Genomic DNA, 24,206 nt, shown 5'->3' on the forward strand with positions numbered 1-24,206 from the left:
CTCTGGGACAACTTCAAGCGAACCAACATCAGAATTATGGGGGTCCCAGAAGATGAGAGAGAGCAAGATATCGAAAACATACTGAAAGAAATAGTGACAGAAAACTTCCCCCACCTGGTGAAAGAATTAAACTTACAAGTCCAGGAAGCGCACAGAACTCTAAACAAAAGGAATCCAAAGAGGACCACACTGAGACACATCATTATTAAAATTCCAAGAGCAAAAGACAAAGAGAGAATATTAAAAGAAGCAAGAGCAAAGAAGGTTGTAACCTATAAAGGAGCACCTATACGATTGTCAGCTGACTTCTCAACAGAAACCATGCAGACCAGAAGGGAATGGCAAGAAATATTCAAGGTGATGAATAGCAAGAACCTACAGCCAAAAATAATCTACCCAGCAAAGCTATCACTCAGAATCAAAGGCCAGATAAAGAGCTTCACTAATAAAAAAAAAGCTAAAGGAGTTCATCACCGCCAAATCAGAATTATATGAATTGCTGAAGGGGGTTCTTTCAGAAGAGAAAGTAAACAAAGATAAAAATTATGAACAACAAATACGTAACTATCAACAAGTGAATCTAAAAACCAAGGAAATTAAAAAAATCTGATGAACAATATTAACTGTTGAATATAATGGAATCAGAGGTATGGAAGAACTGACGATTCTTGGGGAAAAGGGGAGAGGGGGGCGTGGGAAGAGACTGAACATAAACTGTGCACCTATGGATGAGGACAATGGGGAGAGGGGAAAGGGCAGAGGGTGGGGTGGGAACCTGGTGGAGGAGAGCAATGGTGGGGGCGGGGGGGAAAGGAACATTTGTAATAATATGAACAATAAAAACTTATTAAAAAAAAAGAAAAAAAGAAACAATTTCTTCCTTGTCCTGTGTTTCCACGCTTTACCGTTGAGCTGCCACCTGCTTGTGCCACAGCGTTGCAGACTTTTCTTTTGTGGAACTTAACACATTGCATCACATCTATTTTTATGTCTGATTCTCCGCCTCTGCTGCATCATCCTTGGTGGCAAAGTCTGCCTATTTTATCTTGCATTTTCTCCAGCACCAAGCACAGCTCCTAGCCAATAAGCACTCAATCTTTGCTAAATGACTTGGCTATCCTGGTGAAGGTCAGAGTTATACAGAAAATAGGAACTGGCTTGTCACATTGTTCTAAGATTTCCTTCACACTTAATTGTTTATTGAACAAAGTGAAAACCCCAAAGCAGTTACTTGCGCCTTGGAAATTGATGTATTTTGTGGTTTTAATGTTATGCTTTTATGCATAATGTACTCTTGAAAGGGGGTAGCTGAGTTAAATGCTTTTAATGTCGATTCTTCAGATAAAACAGATATCATATATCTGCTCTCAAATGAGGTGCCTTTGGGAGTAATGTGATAGCTGGCATCCTTATTCATTTATGTCAGTTGAAGTTTACATTTTTGTTTATTTGACAAATTTATTTTTGGTACCTAGTACATACCGTCACTGTGCTTGTTATTTGGGGACATGATGGTGGAAAAGCAAGAGTGTGATAGCAGAGGAAGATTCAGAGTAACCTTATGGTATGTTCCTCCTGGGCCACAGGTGGGTTGTGCCATTCCTTGAAGGGTTGCCCACCTTGTAACGCGTTTCCATGCCACTTTCTTTATAGGCTCACCTTGGGGTACAAAATGCCAGAGGGCCAGTGCTCTCACACCTGAACCGACACTCCTAAGGAAAGAGAGGTCAGAAGTGAGGCATGGGGGAAACCAAGCTAGTCTTGGCTAGTGTCCCCATTTCACAGATGAAAAAACCAATAAAATAATATTATACAACTCTCCCAAATCCACACAGTCCACGGAGGACCAAGGACCAGTTTGCCTAAGGTGCAAATAATAAAACTGTCTAAAAGTTGATATGCTTTTTATTATCTCATGCACCAGCAATTGTAAGCAATGTCAGTGTTAATAGTGCTCACTGACATACCTCAACACAATAAAGGCCACATATGACAAATCCACAACTGACATTGTTACAGAAAACTGGAGAAAAACCAAGCAACGCTTAGAGAGATGGAGTTACACTTTATTATTATTATGCACAGGCCGAGAGGAAACTGTATTTCAAATTCTGGGCCCCAACATGGAGGAACTTTCCCTACTTATATGTTTTTACCTTCTTTGTCTCCCATGAATTTCATGCCCTGGGCCTCTAGTATTAAAATATTTCCTCTAATTAATTCCCTTTTAATGTGTACCAATTTCACGCATCAGGCTACTATTGTAGTTTAAGATATAAAGACAGTGTTTCCTATCTGTTTCTTTTCTGGTTGTTTTTGAATGTTTTTATTTCATATTTTTGTTACTGAAAATAATTTGTAACATAGAGGAGGAGACTATTAAAAAATCACTGGGGTCCTGGCCAGGTTGCTCAGTTGAGGAGCATTGTCCTGTACACCAGAAGATTGTGGGTTTGATTCCCTGTCAAAGCATATTCTTAGGTTGTGGGCGAATATGGGAAGCAACTGATGGATGTTTCACACTTCAATATTTCTCTCTTTCTTCTCTCTTTCTCTATTTCTCTCAAATCTACATTGAATGGTCAGCTTATTATGATCCCTGAATGCATAATAATCTGGCCACTCAGAGTATATCCTATATAATAAAAGGCTAATATGCAAATTGTCACCTTGACCAGGAGTTTGACCAGCAGGCAGGCTGCCCAACCACCCATGTCCCCTCCCCCTGCCAGGCAGGCCGGACCCCAACCATGCACGAATTAATGCATTGGGTCTCTAATATATATATATTTATATATATATATATATATATATATATATATATATATATATATATATATATTCTCTAATACACACACCTGAGTGGCCAGATTACTATGCGTTCAGAGATCATAATAATCTGGCCACTCAGTGTATAAAAACATATCCTGGAGTTAGGATTAAAAAACACACACAGTCCTAGCCAATTTGGCTCATTGGATAGAGCATCGGCCTGCAGACTGAAGGGTCCCAGGTTCATTACAGGCCAAGGGCATATGCCTAGGTTGTGGGCTTGATCTCCTGTTGCACATGTGCAGGAGGCAGCTAATCAATGATTCTCTTTCATCATTGATGTTTCTCTCTCTATCCCTCTCCCTTCCTCTCTAAAATTAATAAAATATATATTAAAAAAAACACACACACACAGAAAAACAGTGGATGTCAGGGTGACACAGGGTCTCTGCCCACAGCCAGTGTGGTGGAGCAACCGATCCTGATCTGGTCTGGATGGTCATGCGGAGTCCCTGATTACTGAGCTGCAACTTTACCTGCCCGTATATGGATATCTTCTAGGCCTCAGTTTCATCCTGTGCTAGATGAGGTGTTCCAATTAGATCGTTCAAGGTCTCTTTTTGTTCTGAAATCCTGAGGTCGAATGTGTCCTCAGCCCGTGGCTGGCACTGGTAGAGCAGTGTTTTAGCTGACCTTCTGGCCAGTTATTGCTGAGGCGCCAGCTCCTGCAGGTCCTCATGCCTGAGGCATGTGGGACAATGGGACCAGGAGTGAGAGACTTACTCTAGGTTCCCCTCTGCTCTTAGGAGGAAGAGAGATTCCCTTTGGGCTCCAAGGTTGATTTGTTCAGCTGTTTTAATTACATTTTTCAAATCTGCATTCTTAGCCTATTCAATTAATCTGATAATAGCACTAGTATCCTGTTACAAATTTTTATGTCAGTTTGCTTGTGATTTTTGTTTTACACGTTTTCATGCTATGTCATTTAATATATTCTAGTAGAATTTACCACACAGGTGTTAACGTAGCTGTACAGGTATACCCCTTGCTTTTCCAAAGTTTACCTTAATGCCACTTCACTTACTAAAGGTCTACATTAGTGTCTATTTTGGCTAAGCAAAAGAAATCTGGAGAAGATTTTTGCTTTTTAAGAAAAAAGGTGAAAGTGAAAGAAAATAGCATTTAGTGTTTTTTCCCCCTGAAGTGAGTAATTATAGAAGCAGTGTGCACCCCAAGGGTTAAGAATGGCACTTCAGTCTCCTTCCCTGGAACCATAGTTAGCATCTCAGCATTCAGTGGCAGAGCTCTGAGCTGTGTCAGTGAGTATTTGTGTTTTATCGATTTAATTTGTGCATTTGTTAGCAAGTTGTGTCCTAAGGTACTTGCTTCTTTGCTTAATGCCATTTCAATTTATGAATGGTTTCATAGCATTCTCTGCTTTCTGATAGTTGGGAAAGGTGTGGTTAATATTTTATTTTTTTAATTTATTTTTTAATATTTCAAGAAAAACTATCAAATATAATAATGTTTCCTGCAATAGACACCAATTATCCAAGAAAAATGACCTAAAATATAGTATTACATGCAATAAACATGAATATTTTAAGAAGCTCTATGTTGTGGGGAGCAGATTCGCAGTATCCATGCGCGTGCAAGCTCAAATTCCTGTAGTGGTGCTGTGGCCCATGCGAGGGGCGGCTCTGTCAGCCACTGTGTCATTGCCCGCAAGCCTGCGGGGAGGGGGATAGGCTTCTTGACTCACAGAAGTCTGTGGCTGGGAAGTCTGGATTCTTGTCTGTTGGTCTGCAGCTGCTGTCCCAGGTCTTTGTCCCTGGTGGCTGCAGGGTCCTGGTATGTGTCTGAGACCAGACTGTGTGGTGCCGAGGTCAGGATCCTAGTCTCAAGCAACTCTGTTTCTCAAGATGGTGTGGTCTCTGTGATCATGCTGGCCTCCCAGAAGTGTCCAGATTGTGCGCGGGGCTCCGCCGTCTAAGATTGCCCGGTTTGGCAGCCCCTTGGAGGACCTGCAGAATCTAACTGTCCTCAGCTTATATACACACACACACACACACACACACACACCACGCCCACACACTCCTCTATTGCTCCCTCACTCTCTCACACTCTCTCCCTCCTTACCTTTCTGCAGGTCACCATCTTCTGTCTTCCAAACTCAGTCGTGATTTTTTTTTTTTTTTTTTTTTTTTTGTCACTGTGCTGTCAGCAGACTCACACAGACCTGCAGGTTTAGCCTATAAATGCCACTGTGTTCTTTTTGGTCCCTAGTGGCTTTTTACTCACTGGTGTCCCTTAGATCACTGTCTTTTTTTTTTCTTTTTCTTGTTACAGCTTTCACTTCTCATATCCATTTAGTGTCCCCCTTCATAAACTGCCTGAGTTAGGCATTTCCTCAGATTTCTCTTTAGCTAACGTCTGTATGTGCCAATTTTTGGTAGTGTTCCTAAAGATTTTGAAGAAACAGAGTTGGGCTAACAAAACAAGAATGGGAAGGTGAGAATGGAGTTCATATAACTTCACCCACCTCATCAAGGTATGTCATTGTCTCAGAAATAGTTGAGGGATTTATGTTGGTTTCTGGAAGCTGTGGGGTTGGCTTTTGGGAGGGTTGATGAGGACTGCTACCCATCGTTGGACCGTGAGTTTGTGTGTGGGAGAGCTGGAAGCACAGATAGGACCTGGGGAGATCCTTTTCTCGCCTCTATCTCCCTCCCCATGTTCCGTCATTTTATTTCTTGAAAATATTTTTTGCTCCCTATAATCAAGTTCTAATGTAATTTCATATTATGTATATGTTGATCTGAGCTGCACAATTCAGGTTTCTTGGTTTGAGTATGTTTTGTCTCCCCATCTGCATTAGAACCCTCTGAACACAGGGGACAGTGTTCCTGATCATTTTCACATAGGCAGTAATATCTGAGCACTTTATTCACAGCACTGATTGCTCCTAGCACCAATGTTCCCCTGTGAGTCATCCAAGATTAATCTCGTCCTATTGTTTGATTTTTTGGGAAATTGCTGTTCTATGGAGGAATTGTGAATGTGGACTTTTTAAACTAGGCCAAATGAACAATTTTGTGAAATGAAAATGAATAGTTGTTGAAGAGGAGACTAGATGGGGAAAATCTTCTGTCAGCTCCCATTTGAATATTGGACAACTGAGTCATTTTTTTAAAATTGTGTCTGGCTAATTTTGAAGCTATAAATGAAATCTACATTAAAAAGTGAGAAAATATTTTTTTTATTTTTACATTAGTTAGTTCCTGATAAGAACAGGTTTTAGTGAAGGAAATTTCAAAACATTAAAAGGTGATAAACTAAATGGGCCTCAACTTCCTCCCTAGAGAACATTGGGAAGTTGATACCTACTATGAAGGAAATTTTGAAGATTAAGTAAATGATGTAAAAAAGAAAATCCATACAAACCCACACAGAAAAGAGTGCCTGGGACACTGGATTTTCAGTCAATGTTGTCTTCCTTATTGGCAGCAAGTGGGAGGTGACACGGCTCAGTAATGGCCAGGGAGTGTGATTACTAACAACCCTTTCAACAAAATGTCACTTTTGAGAAATACATTTCAGCCCTTAAATGAAATGAGAGGTGGGGTTTTAAAAACCCTTTAACTTAGAGGAACAGTTTGTTCTCTTAGGCATTGGTGGAGTTGGCCTTTGTATACAAGTCACATTTGGATTAACAGATTTATGTGCTTTTGTAATAGAATATGTAATGCTTTTATTAGACTATCAGGAGGAAACTGTAAATCTCAGTTTTGTAGAATACTTGTATGAAGGCAAAGGTTTGGTGTGTAAGATCAATGCCTAAAAGAAAGACTCAAGTCAGCTCCCTCACAGTTCTGTCCTGCAAGAACTCAGCAAAAAAAAAATAAAAAAAAAAATAGTGGTCTGTGAACCAGGTGGCTGGCTCTCACCAAACCCCAAGTCTGCCAGCACCTTGATTTTGGACTTTCCAACCTCCCAAACTGAGAAAGAAATGTCTGCTGTTTGTAAGCCACCTAGGCTATTTTTGTTACAGGAGCCTAAATGGACTAAGACTGGAGCCCTCACTGAATTGAGTCTGTAACACTTAAGGCTGTCTTGGCAAAGGCTAGTGTATTACAACACAGAAGAAACTCAAAAGAATGCGGCTTACGAAGATATCATTCCTAATTATTAGCCAGTGACTGTGTCATGTTTCACAATATGAGATTTGGAGCCAGGCACACTTGGATTTGAATCTTGGCTTTACTATTGACTAGCCATGTGATCCTGGGCAAGTCTGGGACCTGCTCTGAAACTGTTCCCACGTTTGTTAAGTGAGTGCCCACTGAATAGAGTTGTCTCAAAGGTTAACTGCCTGGCATATATTAATTCCTAAATTGGATAGTGATAATTCTTCATGTGGGCACTGTCTTTTATCACTCAGGAACCACATAGCTATTATCTCAAACTCTATCAAGAAAGGTACTGATTCTCCTCTCCAGAGAGTCTTTTATTTAATATTTGTTGAGTTCTTACTTGAGCTTCTGATTTAGTTAGGAAGATAAACAGTAAACAAAATGACCAGATAACTTCAGATTTTAATAAGGGCTATCAAAAATACACAGGGAATGTGAGGAAGAGTCAGGGTGGGTTGGGGAAGATCAGCAGGTGCCTCTCTGGGAGGTGATGTTTGTGTCAAGATATGGGGATAGGAGCCAGCCATTTAGAGAAGGGTGGGGAAGGGGCATACCGGGCAGAGGAAACAGTAAGGGCAGAGGATGTGAGTAGAAAAGAGTGGTGGAGTCCTGCTGGTGTGGTCGAGTGTCAACTTATGAAACAGGGTTCAATTTCCTGGGTTGCGGGCTTCATCTCCAGTAAGGGTCCTGCACAAGGCAGCCAATCGATGATGTTTCTTTCTCATTGATGTTTCTATCTCTCTATCCTTCTCCCTTCCACTCTTTAAAAATCAATAAAAACGTGTTTAAAAATTCCATTAGTGTTACACTGTGGGCAGCTGATCAATGATTCTATCTCACCATTGGTGTTTCTGTCTCTCCCTCTCCCTTCTTCTCTGAAATCAATAAAATATATATATATTAAAAAAAAAAAGAAAGAAAGAAGAGTGGTTGACAATGGTGAAATAGGGTGGTTACAGGGAATCTAGGCCCCAATCCCGGGGGTTTCACCTGGAGCCTGCCTTATTTTTGAGAATCTATCTCTTGGAGTGATGGCTGTCAGGCGTCACCATAATCTTCAGGGGCTGTCACAGCTCTTCACAGCACCGTGCTCTCTGCCTGCAGTCCTGGGTCAGGATAACCAGAACTCTCCAAGTGCAACAATCCCATGGTTTCCAAGGGGTATGTGTCAGCTCGAGGGACACTAAATTAGTTCCTCACAAATGCTTTCTTTTAAAAATATCAGAGTGCCCTCCAAAAATGCACTGTCTGATCCTGTATTTCTTTGTAGTATGGTAAAAATAAGATTCTCGTTTCTCTGAACTTGAAAAGAAGGTATACTGTGGTAAACTAGATGCCACACAAGTTGTTGCAAATTACTAGCGAAAGTATCCAATGTCTTATTTGTCCTAGATAATCTAGTAAACTCAATTGTGTTATGATAGAACTTATCTGAAGGTGTAATCGAAGTACTCAGGTGTCACATTGCAGAAGAGGCAATGAACTTTATATCACTAAGGAATACTTTTAAACTTGCAAAAGGAATTTAAATGGCTTAGTTAATTTTTAAAAAATTCATTAAGTGTTACCTGGCTGGTATGGCTCAGCGTTTAGCCATTGATCCAGGAACTGAGAGGTCACCCATTCGATTCTTGGTTAGGGTACATGCCCAGGTTTTGGGCTCGATCCCCACTAGGAGCATGTTTCTATCTCTCCCTCTCCCTCCCACTCTCTCTAAAAATCAATAACACATATTTTATTTATTTTTTAATTTAATTTTATTTTTTTGAATTTATTTATTTATTTATTTTTTAATATATTTTCATTGATTTCAGAGAAAAAGGGGAAGGGAAAGGTAGAAATATCAATGATGGGAGAGAATCATTGATTGGCTGCCTCATGCATGCCCCCTACTGGGGATGGAACCAGCAACCCAGGTATGTACCGTTGATGGGAATTGAACTAGGGACCCTTCAGTCCACAGGCTAATGCTCTATCCACTGAGCCAAACCAGTTAGGGCCACAGGTATTTCTTACTGACCCATAGTTTTTACCTTAGATAGAGATTTATAGGAAACCTGGAAGAGCCATACCAGAGTGTTACCTTGACTGACATTCATGCCTCACTGAGCAGTTTCCAATGCTTCTAAGAAGATTATCAGGTGGTGGTGCTTTCTGCTGTCTCCTGAGCTCTCCTTTACCCAGGGGTCAGACTCTAGGCATTTGGGAGCTTATCCTTGAGATATTAGCAAGGCACACGTTAACAGCCTCTGATTCTATTATATTCAACAGTTAATATTGTTCCTCAGATTTTTTTTTTTTTAGTTTCCTTGGTTTTTAGATTCACTTGTTGATAGTTACGTATTTGTTGTTCATAATTTTTATCTTTATTTACTTTCTCTTCTGAAAGAACCCCCTTCAGCAATTCATATAATTCTGGTTTGGTGGTGATGAACTCCTTTAGCTTTTTTTTATTAGTGAAGCTCTTTATCTGACCTTCGAATCTGAGTGATAGCTTTGCTGGATAGATTATCTTTGGCTGTAGGTTCTTGCTATTCATCACCTTGAATATTTCTTGCCATTCCCTTCTGGCCTGCATGGTTTCTGTTGAGAAATCAGCTGACAATCGTATAGGTGCTCCTTTATAGGTTACAACCTTCTTTGCTCTTGCTTCTTTTAATATTCTCTCTTTGTCTTTTGCTCTTGGAATCTTAATTATGATTTGTCTTGGTGTGGTCCTCTTTGGATTCCTTTTGTTTGGAGTTCTGTGCACTTCCTGGACTTGTAAGTCTAATTCTTTCACCAGGTGGGGGAAGTTTTCTGTCACTATTTCTTTCAGTATGTTTTCGATATCTTGCTCTCTCTCATCTTCTGGGACCCCCATAATTCTGATGTTGGTTTGCTTGAAGTTGTCCCAGAGGTTTCTTACATTATCTTCAACTTTCTGGATTCTCTGGCCTTCTTGCGTCTGTGGAGGAGTGTCTTCTGGCTCTTTATGTTCCAAATCTTTGAGTTGATTCTTGCGATCTTCCATTCTGTTTTTAGGACTCCATAAAATATTTTTTATTTCAGACAATGTATTCTTTATTTCTTGTGGATCCCTTATTATTTCTAGTTGATCCCTTTTCATAGCCTCATAGGTCTTGTTTATTTTATCGGCCTTTTCTAGGAGATTCTTGAACAACCTTATAAGTGTGGTTTTGAACTCTATATCCAGTCGCTTTTTGTCCTCCATTTCTTTTGTTTGTGATCTATTTGGTTTAGGCATTTTTGCAGGCAGCTTTGCTGATGGGGCGGGGTTTCAGGGTGGAGCCTACAGCCTTGGCTTCCATCAGCCCCGCCCTATGCAACTCCTGAGACTCAGGGTCCTTCAGTACTTGTTGCGAGCGCCTCTGAGAGAAAGGTGCCCTCGATTTTCGCCTGCTGCCAAACTGTCTATGCTCTCCCCCAATGAGTTCGGTATTGGGGTTCAGTTCAGTTGGTAGTGGGATTGGAGGTGGCGTTCAGAGCAGTCTGGAGCCCCTGTCTCCTTCCCAGTCAGGGCAATCCTGCGTCACAGCCGGCCGGCCCTTCTCCAGGACCTCCTTTCGCCGCTTCCCCAGAGTCCCACCTTACAGCCCCGCTCCCTATGGATGAGCCTGGGTCCCCGGGGTCTGGCCTAGAATTGGGGTTCAGAGCAGTTGGAGCTGGGCCCAGCACAGTCGGAGCTTTTCTCTCCTTCCTGCTTGGGACCGCCAGCCAGGCACTCGGCCTCCCTCCTCTCCGGCTCTGTCCTCTCCGCGCGCCGCGTGTCTCCGTACCTTGGGCTTTTACAGCTCCTCCGCGCTTCCTTCTGGTTTTCTCCTTGCTTCTTGTAGAATTTCCAGTCAGTCGACTTTCCTGTAGTTCTGGGTAATGTCCATTTTATATTTTAGTTGTATTTTGTTGAAATTGTTGTGTGCGGCTGCGGCTAGTTGCCTACCCAAGCAGCCATCTTGGATTCATCTCAATAACACATATTTTAAAAATTGATTAGTTTACACTGTGGGCATAGATCCGCTCTATAAGACCATTTGTGTGGAACACTCATGCAATTCTTGAGAAATGAACTAAAGTGAAATTAAAGATGAATATAGAGACTATGAAAGCAATACCACGATAATTTGAGGCCCAGTAAAAATATTGGAGATAGTTGAGTGGCAAGAGCTTTCAGGTAGTTGAATTACATATGAAAGATGCTCTCTAGAACAGTGGTTCTCAACCTTTCTAATGCTGTGACTCTTTAATACAGTTCCTCATGTTGTGGTGACCCCCAACCATAAAATTACTTTTGTTGCTACTTCATAACTGTAATTTTACTACTGTGAATGAATTATAATGTAAATATTTGTGTTTTCTGATGTCTTAGGCTCTACAGCAGTGGTTTTCAACTTGTGGGTCACAACATACAGGTTGAGAACTGCTGGTAGGGTTGCCAAGGACCATCGAAAAACACAGATATTTACATTATGATTCATAACAGTAGCAAAATTATAGTTACGAAGTAGCAATGAAAGTAATGCTAAATGATTGCCCCGCCCTCAAAGATGGCGGTGCTCACTGTCAATAAGGAGGGAATATGCTAATTGACTGTCATGCCCTGAAAGATGGCAGCACCCACAGCCACAAGATGGCAACGCCTCAGCCCTCCTCTCTGTGCCCCTGTCTCTGGAGTCCCCCAGTTCTCTCAGCCCCCCAGCTACCCAGGGCCAGCCTGAGGCACAGGCAAGCCTCACATGTCTGCTGCCCAGCTGCCCAGGACCACCCGAGGCTCAGGTAACCAGGGCCAGCTGAGGCTTGCACTGCCAGCAGAGGTATGATGGGGTGTCACCTTTCCCACCCCTGAGGGCTCTTGGACTATGAGAGGGGGCAGGCCTGGCTGAGAACCCATTCCCCCTTCCCCCCCCCCCCCGCCTCTAGTAACTTATATTTATAAAAGAAATTTGATAGGAATTTTTCTTAATTTGACAATCACAAAAACTTACTGCTCATGAATTATAAAGCTAAAAGAAACATTACCAAAAGATCAATGTAAAGTAACTTATCAACCTCAGCTAGAGAAAAGAATGGATTATCTTTCTATAGAAACTATTATCAATTGTTATATAAGAAGTGATCTTAGCAGATGAAATAAAAAATAGGATAAAAATATAGAATATCATATAGTAAAAATACTGTGTTTTCTGGAAGTTGAAGTGTGGTATATTTCAGCTTTCATGAGCTGTATTACGTTGTGACCTCCATATGCCATTATTAAATGTATTCACTTTGTGTTCTATTTTTAAAAATAATTTTATATCTTTTTTTAAAAGCGAGATCCACAAATTGTATGTGAATTGTATACAGATTATGTCCAGGCCCTCAAAAATATGTATTGAGATTTTTAAAAGTTATCTAACTGGGTATAAAATGAGTAAATTAAATGAAAAGATGAGAAGACATTTTAGGATTACTTAGAAATGAATTATAGTGCTTTGTGTTTTTATATTGAATAACCATGAGTGAATATGCAAGAACCGATTATTAAAGTGAAATAAAGTTTTAAATCTCTAAGTTAAATATTGCTTCTCTGAGAATTCGTGTTAGAAAATTATTGATGAACTTGATCTTCATCTGGTTCAGACTTGTTGCTCCAATAAGATTTACCTCGCAGAAAACGCTGCTATGATGACTGGCCAGCAGAGGGCACTGTGCTGTAGGTCTGAGGTGTTTGGTGAGCTTTGCCTCCAAGGCTGGTCCAGGTGGTTAATTAAGAGAATAAATATTTGATGTGGCCAATTTAGAGCTCAAACGTGTAAGAGAAGAGAAGTTCCTCCTCCTCCCTCCACCCATCCACGTGTGCAAATGCCAGAAGTGCTCGCTCCCCCCCCCCCCCCCCTCTCTCTCTCTCACACACACACACACACACACACACACACACACACACACACAGAGTGCTGAGATGAATGGATGGATTGCAGATTGTCTGCTAAGTAGACATGAATAGGGAAAAGCTTGTTAAGAGAAAATGACCCCTTGGGCTGTTGGCTGGGAAGAAAAGAAAGGATGTGGTTTGATAAAAAGAATAAAGATGTTCTAGAAATTTGGCAGAGGATTAAAGGAAGGAAGAGAATTTAAGAGCTAATACTTTTCAGGATAAAGTGATTTCAATTAAGTGGGAAAAACTTTATTCTCATTTTCCTGTGGTCTGAGGTGTAGCGTAGACTACTGAGTTGAAAGCCAGACTGCTCTTCTCAAAGAAATGATTGTATAAAAGTTTTGTACTCCAACTGCTCTACTGATGTCTGTTCCTTGTTAGATTAGAATTTCCCTTTTTTATCCATGACCTAGCTCCCTGTTGTTGCTGGTAGAACATAGTGACTGTAGAGATTAGTATCAGATATAAGTGGTTACTAGATTTTTTTGTGGTGGGAAGTATTATAAGAATAAATTAGGTATTTAGCCTACTGTCATGTTTCAATAAACAATTCCTTATGTATGATCAATCCTAAAATTAGCTAAAAATAAAAGAACTGATGGTTCCTTGCTAGTTATATCTAGATACTGTTAGTTTTTGTTTAAAATATCAAATAATTATTGAAATTATACATGTAGGTAGTTAAAAGTTTAAGTAGTAGGGAAGCTTACGAAAATCAGTAATCTCCAGCTTCATCTCTCCTATTCTGGTTCTGTTCCACCAAAGGCAACTACTTTGAACTCTGTTTTACATTATTTTGGTGTTTTCCACAGTATTTCTAAATTAGTTTTAGAAATTATCTCTCACCCTAGCCGGTTTGGCTCAGTGGGTAGAGCGTTTGCCTAAAGGATCCCGAGTTCGATTCTGGCCAAGGGCACAGGCCCAGGTTGCAGCCTCAATACTCCCCAGTAGGGGGAAAGAAGGAGGCAGCCAATCAATGATTCTCTCTTATCACTGATGCTTCTATCTTTCTCCCTTCCTCTCTGAGATCAATTAAAAAAAAATCTCTCTTAATTCTCTTGTAGATGAAGATTTAACTTATTTACCTTAAGGCCAAGTAGTGAGGTATAGTATATTTGTCTCTTTTCTAGTATAACTTGCTTTTACTGCTTTATTTTTCTACTGGAACAGTTTAAAAAAAATAAATTCTATTTTCCCCCATCAGATTGTTATATACTTACTAGAGGCTCCTTGCATGAAGATTCGTGCAATAGGCCTTTCTTCCCCTGGCTGCCAGCACCTGTTTTCCTCTGGCACCTGGGGCTCAGACCTTTGCTCTGGCTGCCACTTTTCATCTTTGCCCCAGCCAAAGGCTTCAGTCTTTGGTCTCGCAGGAGTGCTGCTCCTATAGTTCCTCCCCCCATCCCCTCCTCTCTTATTGCAGGCGACCTGCCCCACCCTGCTGCTCTGTGCTGCCTAGAGGCCCAGAGTGGCTGGGGGATGGGGCCGCAGCCTTCTTTGTCAGGTTAATTTGCATATTCACTCCTGATTGGCTGGTGGGCATCGCAAAGTGACAGTCAATTTGGCTATTTCTCTTTTATTAGTGTAGATACTACACACTATCTCTATGTGTATCACAAAAATATTCTCTTAGAAGAATATCTCAGTTCATTATTTTCTATGCCCCTGATTCTATTATATTTACCAGTTTATTCTGTTTATCAGATTTTTTTATTGACTTGATTTTTAGATTTACTTGTTGATATATATTTGTTATCATGTTGTGGTTCATAATTTTTAGAAGAGGAGGAAGAAGAAAAAGGTAAAGATAAAAATTATGAACCACAACATGATAACAAATACATATCTATCAACAAGGGGCATAGAAAGGGAGTGGACTGACAATTCTTGGAGTTGAAGGCGGCGTGAGGACTGTGGGAAGAGACTGGACAAAAATCTTACACCTAAGATGAAGACAGTGGCAGGGGGTAAGGGCATGGAGTGTGTGTTTGTGGGGGGATCACGTGGAAGAAAAAAAGAGAAACATCGGTAATAATCTGAACAATAAAGATTAAAAAAATAAATTAAAAAAATTTAAACAAAAAAACAACAACAACAAAAAAGAAGCCTGAAATACCAATCCAAAAGAATATATACAGAGCTATGTTCAAGCTATAGTGAAGCAAGTCCTGCCCCATAAGGGTGTCTCCAGGGTGTAGTCCTATAGCTAAGATCTGAAAATAGCCAAAGTGCCTATTGGTAGATGAATGGATTAAAAAACTGTGGTACATTTACACATTGAAATACTATGCAGCTGTTAAAAAGAAGGATCTCTTACCCTTTCAGACAGCATGAAAGGATCTGGAGAATATTATTTTAAGTGAAATAAGCCAGCCAAAGAAAAATAAGTATCACATGATCTCACTCATTTGTGGAATATAATGAACAACATAAACTGATGGAACAAATTAGATCTAGAGACATTGAATCATGGAACAAATTGATGTATTTCAGAGGGAGGGGTGTTGGGCAGAGATTTACCAAAGAACTTATATGCATAGCCTATTGAAGAATAACAGTACCAGTATGACTAGGTCTGGGTCCAATTACTGCATTCTTGGAACAGACTGTGATATAAGGTAGTGTCCAACAATTTTATTTTCTAGCTTTAGACTGAGAATTGGGAGAAGTGTTGAAAAAAACATCAGTGTGAACTTCTTAATCTTTTATTTGTAACTAGTGAAATTTCAGTAGTTTAGTAAAACGAAGTGAACATTTCTAGTGAAGTGATCATGGTTTAATATTTCTTAAAACTTTTTTATTAAGGTATTATATGTGTACATATCTTACATTGGCCCCCCTCTCCACCCCACTCCTATACATGCCCTCCCCCCACAGAGTTTTGCAACCATTGTTTATGCTTATATGCATGCATACATGTCCTTCAGTTGATTTCTTATCTCCCCCACCTCTCCCTAACCTTCCTGCTGTAATTTGACAGTATGTTTGATGCTTTACTGTCCCTATATCTATCTTTTTGTTCATCAGTTTATAATGTTCTTTATTATCCATTAATGAGTGAGATCATGTGGTATTTTCTTTCATTGACTGGCTTATTTCACTCAGCATAATGTTCTCCAATACCATCCAGGTTGCTGCAAATGGTAAGAATTCCTTCTTTTTTTTGGTAGCATAGTATTCCATTGTGTAGATGTACCATAGCATGGTTTAATGTTGACAGGCCTTGTTTGTCAGCAGGAGTTTTTGTATTTGAGGGGATTTCCAGACTGTAATTTGGGAAGGATGGTTGGCAAAGCATTAGGAATCTTCGCCAGGAACAGAGGGCCACAGGCTTTGCTGATCATTGGCACCTTCTCTGGGGTGACTTTCATGTGTGCAGTGACATCAATGGGAGAGGCCATTGCACTTAGTGGTTTCACTTGCTCTTGCTCTTTCCTGTGAGTTAGTTTAATGCACTCTTCATGGATGAGTGAATTAAATTGTTATGAAGACTTGAGCCACCTTCTTAGGACATTGTGTTGTCTTCTTGTCTTCTACCTCTAATAACTCTCTGTTAAGTAGGAATTTTGAGAGGAGAAAGGTGAATGGTTTCTTTCTTTAAAAAAATATATATTTTATTGTTTTTTTACAGAGAGGAAAGGGGAAGGATAGAGAGTTAGAAACATTGATGAGAGAGAATCATTGATCAGCTGCCTCCTGCACACCCCGTACTGGTAATGTGCCCGCAACCCAGGTGCATGTCCTTGACCGGAATCGAACCCAGGACCTTTCAGTCCGTAGGCTGACACTCTATCCACTGAGCCAAACCTGTTTCAGTGGTGAATGGTTTCTTACAGTGACCTGGGTAGGTGGAAGGTTTCCAAGATGTGGTCATGGAGCACTGGCTGGGCTCAGAGCCAGCTCTTGGAGAGGTTCACAGGGGCCTTCAGTCAAATTGAACACTCACTGTCCATTGGACACATACAGGAAACATATTGCCCATGTAATGCAGGAGAATAAAACAGTTGTGCTTGCTTTTGGCTGTCTGTACACCTTGGTATGGATTTCTATTGCTCACATTTTCTGGTGTCCTGTTTTAAGGGAAAGTTACACTTTGGGCAGCTACTGCATTTTAGATTTGCCATTGTCAACTTCCATTTGTCTCACAGCTGGAAAAACATACTCAAGCAGCATCTCGGTGTCCTTGCTTTTGCTGCATTGTGGAGACCAGACTTCTGTAGGTGCTTTGTGATTAGTGGAAGGCAGGTAGCACCACACACATTTTTTCAGGCCTATTTTCTAATGGATTGTTTCCCATACTTGTCAGATCCTAACAGTTACCATGAAAAAAGTGTCCATCATACACAGAACCAAGTTCCACCCCTCCTGAGTCAGGTTCCCCAGGGGGCGGATTTGCATATTGCTATTATTGCCAGATCTTGTCTTCTTGGAATCTTCTGGAGACTTCCTTTCTACTGAGAAGAAAAAGGCTGGTGTGTGAACATGAGCGGCACAGCTCGTTAGCTTCGTGGTCTCTATATTTCCCCACACTGTCCTCCCACAGGAGGAACAATAGGAGCTCTCTCCTCAGCGCTTTTGCACATGCTGTTCCCTCTCTCTGCGAGTCTTTTCCATGGTGTATCCATGTGGTGCATTCCTGCTTCTTCACCTGCTTCAGTGCTTAGTTCACAGGACACCTGCTCAGTGAAACCTTCCCAGATACTCCAGTGAAATAACACCCCTCTCCCTGGCCTCCACCAGTGTACCTTCCCCTCTCTGTCCTCCTTCCCTATCTATTTTCCTCCACAGAATTCACTACATTTAGTCTGCTATATGTTTTAAAAAACATAATCTCCCCTGTAGAATGTAGTTCTCTGCAGCAAATGCATTTTTGACCAGTTGGTTCCCTGCAGTGTCAAGCACAGCAGTTGGTATGTAAATGGGGCTCAGTAAATATCTGAGGATGGATGGGTGGGTTTTTTGACAAGTCCTTAGTCATCATTCCTTTCACCTAATTTCAGAAAACACTGGTCTTTTAAACATTTGAGCAAATGTTTAGGGAAAACTGAGTGAACCATAGGAAATGTTTGTCTCCCCCCCCCCCCCCCCCCAGTCATTTCTCCCCATTCTCTGGGTTCTAAGACTTGCTAAATGCCTGGACTTGCTTATAGCCCTTGCCTAACCTTGCTGCGAACAGCTACCCTGGCAGGGATGCTGACATATGCAGAATGAGTGGGAATCTTTTGGGGGTGACTAATTCACCAGGGTGAACAAATTTTTCTGCCGTGAAGCACTTTTATTTGTCCATTTCACCTATAGATGTTCTTTTTCTTGGTACAGTGAATGATAAATATCTCCCAGCTTTTTATATTTTATAGTTTTTAGCCAGATTAACTTCAAATAGGAGATTTGAACAAATCTACCTCCTCAAGGGTAGTTGCCACTCAAAGTGTAGTACTTGGACCGACATTGCCCCATGTGGGAACTCATTAGAAATGCAGAATCTCAGGCCCACTTCAGAACTACTGAATCAGATTATGCATAAAATGGTGAATTTTATGTCAAGTTGGCTGGACCATGTTTGGGCAAACATTATTGTAGGTGTTCCTGTGAAGGTGATTTTTGTATGAGATTAGCGTTGGTGGGCTTGAGTGAAACAGGTTACCCTCCATAGGGGTGGGCTTCATCCAGTTGTTTGAAAGCCTGACTAAAACAGTCTGACCTCCCTGGGCAAGAAGGAACTGCCGGCAGGCGGCCTTCAGACTCGAACAGCATCAGATCTTCCCCCAGGTCTCCACCCTGCCAGCCTGCACATTCCCGGCTTGCCAAACCTCCACCTCCTCATGTGCCAATTCCTTAGAATACGACTCTCTGTGCATATACACTCCTATTGATTCTCTTTCTCTGGAGAACTCTGACTGATACAATCCACTTTAACAAGATTCCTAGGAGATTCGAAGCATCTTCAAGTTTGAGAAGCACTCCCCTAAATAAATTCTTCCGGTAGGATGATTTTGATGGGGGCTGCCTTTAGCTCTTTGGAGTATTATGTATTTGATTCTGTAAAAGGATACCTAAGGGTTGTATATTAAGGCAATTATTTTAAAGCTCTACAGTAGCCATCTCCTGGATGAATGTCATTTTTCTGAATTATTATTATGCTGATTCTATTTTAGGATGAAAACATTTTAGACTCATTTTTCTAGTTTAAATAGAGTAAAGGTTGGTATGTTTTCCCTCTACCACCTTTCCCTTGTCTTTAGTTTTCTGACATAAACCTTTACCCTGATGGCCTTCATACACATTGGGTCCAGAGTGTTTTACTCTAGGGGGACATTAGACCCAAAGATAGGATTGTATGCCAATTGTGTTTGTCTATTTTATACAATTGGAATCTTGGGCTCAAATGTTATAGTCAAAATATTTTATATGATACTTTATTAAGTCTTACCTTAGAGTGTGTGAATTTTCATGTTTCCTTGAATGGTCAGTGTTGGTTGCTTTATTTTAGTGGGCAGTGCTGCCATAAAGGAATGTCTGATGTTCCATTTGACTTTGTCCGGTAAGCTGCAGTGAAGAAAACTTTGTGCTATGAGTCATCACATGCATTGATTAGATATATTTTCACTACTCTTTAATGAGCTTAATGCCAGCCAGTTTATTCTGTCTGGCAGAATTTTACCATGATACCATCTTATCATCCCATAGGGCTACATAGATGAGTAAGGACTACGTGTAAGCAAATTTTCTAGCTAATCCAGTGATATTCCTTAAAGTATCATGTTCTTTAAGTTTGAACTGTTTTATAAGTGGTTTTCATGCAACTTGTCATATATATTTAATACATTAAGCAGAAGAAGGCTAAAAATAAGTCTGGGTGTAAGGACGACTCTAATCATTGTGTATTTGGAAACACCAGGCCATTGTACCATGAGGGTGGTCTTCTCTGAGGCAGTGGCAGTAAATGGTACATGGCACACTTTCCTGCTCCATAAAGTGAGCTCAGGCTGCTATTTTTTTTTTTTTTTGAGTTGTCAGATTTGATTTTTTTATTTTGTGATTCCAGGGTTGGTTGCTGTCAGGTCTTGTGGCAGTACAAGTGCCTCTGGTGTTCTGTCTCCTGAGCCCTTCTATTTTGATGCTTTTAATCACTTGTATATTTGAAACCTGCTAGATAACCTTGCTAGAATTCATTTCAATTAAGAGTTGGTTCAGAGGCATATCTTCAGGAGGTGAGCTAGGAGTTGAACAGGTACTTTTATGGATACGCCTTTCAGCAGCCAAAGGAGGTGAGGTTCATTTTCCCCCTTCAGGTTCTCAGTTCCTGCCTTTGGATTACTTCACTGTTCATTAACTATCTGCTATGGTCTCTGTGCTAGGAACATTTAAAGGTGAAGTAAACATTTTTATTGTTCTCAGAATCTCTTCTGGGGATAGAAAAATAAATATAAAGTAAAGCAAAGCAGAAGCTATACAATAGTGTAAACAACATACTGTGGCTTGGAAGAAAGAGAGTCTGTGTGGATTTATCCAATCTTAATGGAAGATACAAGGTTGGATGAGGCTGCGGGTGGTAAGATGAGAAGTATAGTTTAGTTATGGAGAGGATGTCCCAGGTGAGCAATGTGTGAGCAATGGTGGCCCAATAAAGGATATATGGAAGGAAGGGAGTTTGTCCAGGTGTGGCTGGGCAAACATCTGTGGTGGGCACTCAGAGTTCACCGGCTTGTTCGCCAGGGCATGTTTTATGAGTTGATTTTCTACATTGAACTAGCGACTTTGTAATAAGAATTGTAGAGCATCACAAATCCTGGAGTAATAATTCTGCTTGGCTTGGGTGAATTGCCCGACTGGTGCTTCCACTTCACTCTTTATTTCAGTGTTCCTATCTTACTGTGCTTGGAACATGGACCTCTTTCTGTTCTGTGATCCTAGAAACATTCTTTATATGCTTACTGTGTTTGTAACACATAGCTGCTAGAGGGTGGATAAATTTCCCGATTACACTGTGTGAAAACGAAATGAACACATATATTAAAATTTAAAAACAAAGATCACATTGGAGTTTTTTCTTATCAGGTACATCCTTTTATAAAAAGGAGCTTTGTACACAAGGACCAGCAAATAATTTACTTGCCCTGAATTTTGAAATATTTTGTTTTTAAAATCCTTTGTGAAAATTTTGAAGCTGTGTTTTCTTGTCTTTTAGAATTTGTATTTATAACTGATAGTAGATTTTTTCTTTGTATTTATAGTACAGCCAAGTACAGCGTGTTGACATTTCTACCTCGATTCTTATATGAGCAGATTAGAAGAGCTGCTAATGCCTTCTTCCTCTTCATTGCCTTATTACAGGTAATGTTTCTTTAAAATCTATTTAAAATTCATAACCTTGATGAGGTTCATAACCAAAATGAGATTTTGCTGAAAGGTCATTTACCTAAAAAAGTGTCATAATACTTCAATGTAATTTGCTTTCTTTATCCAGTTATTGTTTGCATGAACTAACATGATCTGGCTTAAAGGCAGACTTCTTTAAGTATGTCATACATTGCAATTACTAAATAGACATTGAGAAATGGCTGGAAGATCTTATTTAAAATATATATATATAATTGATTTGTTACAGAGAGGAAGGGAGAGAGATAGAGAGCTAGAAACATCGATGAGAGAGAAACATCGACCAGCTGCCTCTTGCCCTACTGGGGATGTGCCCGCAACCAAGGTACATGCCCTTGACCGGAATCGAACCCGGGACCTTTCAGTCCGCAGACTGCTGCTCTACCACTGAGCCAAACCGGTTTCGGCTAGAGGGTCTTATTTATTTATTTATTTATTTTTAACTCTTTTTCTATTCTACATCTAGTAGTGTTAGATGAAAATTTAAAAATGTGTAACACACTAAGCTAGTTTTTAAAATAAGGTAATTGTGGTGTAGCAGAAATGGAAAAGAACCGCAGAAGAGTGAGTGGTGAGTGTCATTTTTTTTCTTCATAGATTTTAATTTGTCAACTTCTCTCTTTTGGTCTTTTGTCTTGCAGCAAATCCCAGATGTATCTCCAACAGGAAGATATACCACCCTGGTGCCATTGATCATTATTTTAACAATTGCAGGCATCAAAGAGATTGTAGAAGATTTTGTGAGTTTTTGTTTTCAGATAATAAAAAACCTTGTATTGATTATAACATAACTCACTTGTTGCTTTGGGTTTTCTGATTAAGACAGGACATTGGTCTACAACTTAATTAGCCTCTCAAGGTCATGATGGCATTTTTTTTTTTTTGAGGAAACATGTACATACGGTGTCCTTAATGTCTGTACAATGACATAGACATAGTTCAAACTACGTTTTCTAATATTAGTTTCCTGGACCCCCTTTGGTTTTTCTGACTGATGTTCCTATATCTTCCTGTAGAGTTCGCTAAGTTGGTGGCAAATGTATTGCAGTCTAGAATAGCAGCATTGTGCTGGCTGTACCTGAGGTGATTTTGCAAGGATGTTCTCCCTCCTCATACTAATCTCAGTGTATCTCCAAGTTCATTGGCTACAGCCATATTGGTACTCTGTCATCCTCTTTTCTAACTCCATACTCTTTCTCTTCCCTTCCCTCCTTCCCCTCCCCAACCTTACCCTCCACATACTTGCAATTTCTAGCACACATCTTATGCACATTACCCCCCTCCCCGGAATAGGCAAATGATTAAATGTAATCCAAATCAAAGCAAAGCTACTTTGCCCCAGAAGTTTTTTAATCAGTAAAATGGCTTCAAGTAATGTTGTGTTTATAATACTGAATAATTTCTCCAGTCTGATGTGAAACAAAGGAGGGGTGAGAAGTTTTATACTTCAAGGTGCTTGTTCATCAGTAGAATCTAAATATGGTAATTTAAACCAGAGTACATGACAACATATCTATATTTGTCTGCTAATTCAGCAAGTGGGACTGGTCGCGAACCATTGAACTGAACTGTAGAGCATTAGTGTTGTAGGCAGTTTGTTTCCTCACCTCTCCCCACTCCCCTTGGCCCTTATTGTTTGCTGTTTCATTTATCCATTTGGAACTTTTGAATCTAAGGACTTTTTTCTTTTTTCTTTCTGTAACAGAAGCGACATAAGGCAGACAATGCAGTAAACAAAAAGAAAACCATAGGTAAGATACCAGGCCAATCACTTTTTCTACTGGAAACCTGAGAAAAGGCCTAGATTTTTAAAAGTTTAGATAAGTAGTTAGTGGTATTGAGATAAATTGGAGGAAATTATCTATAAATACTTTAAAGAAATAGCAAAATGATAAACAAGTGCAATAAAATGTGAGCCCTGTCAATATCTGAATAGGACTTGTGTATTTTTAGAATTTAGAAAAGGTTGTAATTTTCAGGAGCTAGACATATTTTATATCAAAAAACTTCTAAGCATTCATGTCAGTGATTTTAATTGCTTCCTACCTCCCTCTATCTACCTTTTATTGTATTGACTTGTAGGACAAGTTTTTGTTTTGTTTTTGGTAACTCTTATAACAGCTGGGTGATTTTTATTTTATTCTGGGATAAATATGAATAGATTTAACTTACATACATCTATATTTATGTGTATGCATGAATGAATTATATATGGTACATAGGTACATAGATTGGAGGAGTGTTAGTTTTCTATTTATATGTCTAAGGAGATAGTATGTTGGGATTTATAAGTGGAATTTTAAAAGGGGTCTTTTGAATTTTGGAAAGCTGATTTTTATTATCAATATTAACTTATACACTTGCATGTTTTTTCTTTTTCAGTGTTAAGAAATGGTATGTGGCAGACAATTATGTGGAAAGAGGTAAAAACTATTTTTAAAGCTATGCTAAAAAGTATTGGTTTGGAGACTTGTAATTAATTGCTAATATTGATTACAGTATAAAGTTTATTTTAAGGCATAGATCATCTCTACTTAATGAAAACTTTAAGATGTGGTGTTTCCCCACGAAATTTACTTAGGACTGACCAAACGCTCATTGCATCAGTTCACAGCTGTGAAAGTTATCATCCCTGATGGCTATTTCTGAAATCTCAAAGCACTTTCTAGCTCCTATATCCAGTTCAAGAAACAGTTTTCCTGATTCTGTTCTACTAACCTCAATTCAGTGTTTTAAATATTTTTTTGAGTTTTGAGATTCAATAAGCAGTGGGATAGAGGTTAGAAAATAGCCCGTTTCAGCCAGTAGTTGCTGCTCTTAATGTTACAATAGTCAGACGGCTTGCCGCCATGTCCCTGGAGGTATGAGGTCTGCAGGGTTTGGGGATTGTGAGTGTGTGTGTGTGTGTGTGTGTGTGTGTGTGTGTGTGTTTGGTTGTTTATACTGAT

The 24,206-nt window shown here is 39.9% G+C and overlaps 1 protein-coding gene across 1 annotated transcript in view; it reads left to right on the forward strand.

Moving 5' to 3' along the window:
• The window catches only part of ATP8A2 (ATPase phospholipid transporting 8A2), a 556,427-nt gene that overhangs the window by 84,160 nt on the left and 448,061 nt on the right, over positions 1 to 24,206 (forward strand). Inside the window, exons 3-6 of the mRNA XM_045588453.1 lie at positions 21,114 to 21,213; positions 21,900 to 21,998; positions 22,964 to 23,009; positions 23,641 to 23,681. Coding sequence (XP_045444409.1) covers positions 21,114 to 21,213; positions 21,900 to 21,998; positions 22,964 to 23,009; positions 23,641 to 23,681 — 286 coding nt within the window. The remainder of the gene's footprint in view (positions 1 to 21,113; positions 21,214 to 21,899; positions 21,999 to 22,963; positions 23,010 to 23,640; positions 23,682 to 24,206) is intronic.

Source organism: Pipistrellus kuhlii, unplaced genomic scaffold (genome assembly GCF_014108245.1).
Source record: "Pipistrellus kuhlii isolate mPipKuh1 unplaced genomic scaffold, mPipKuh1.p scaffold_m20_p_3, whole genome shotgun sequence".
Classification (NCBI taxonomy): Eukaryota; Metazoa; Chordata; class Mammalia; order Chiroptera; family Vespertilionidae; genus Pipistrellus; species Pipistrellus kuhlii.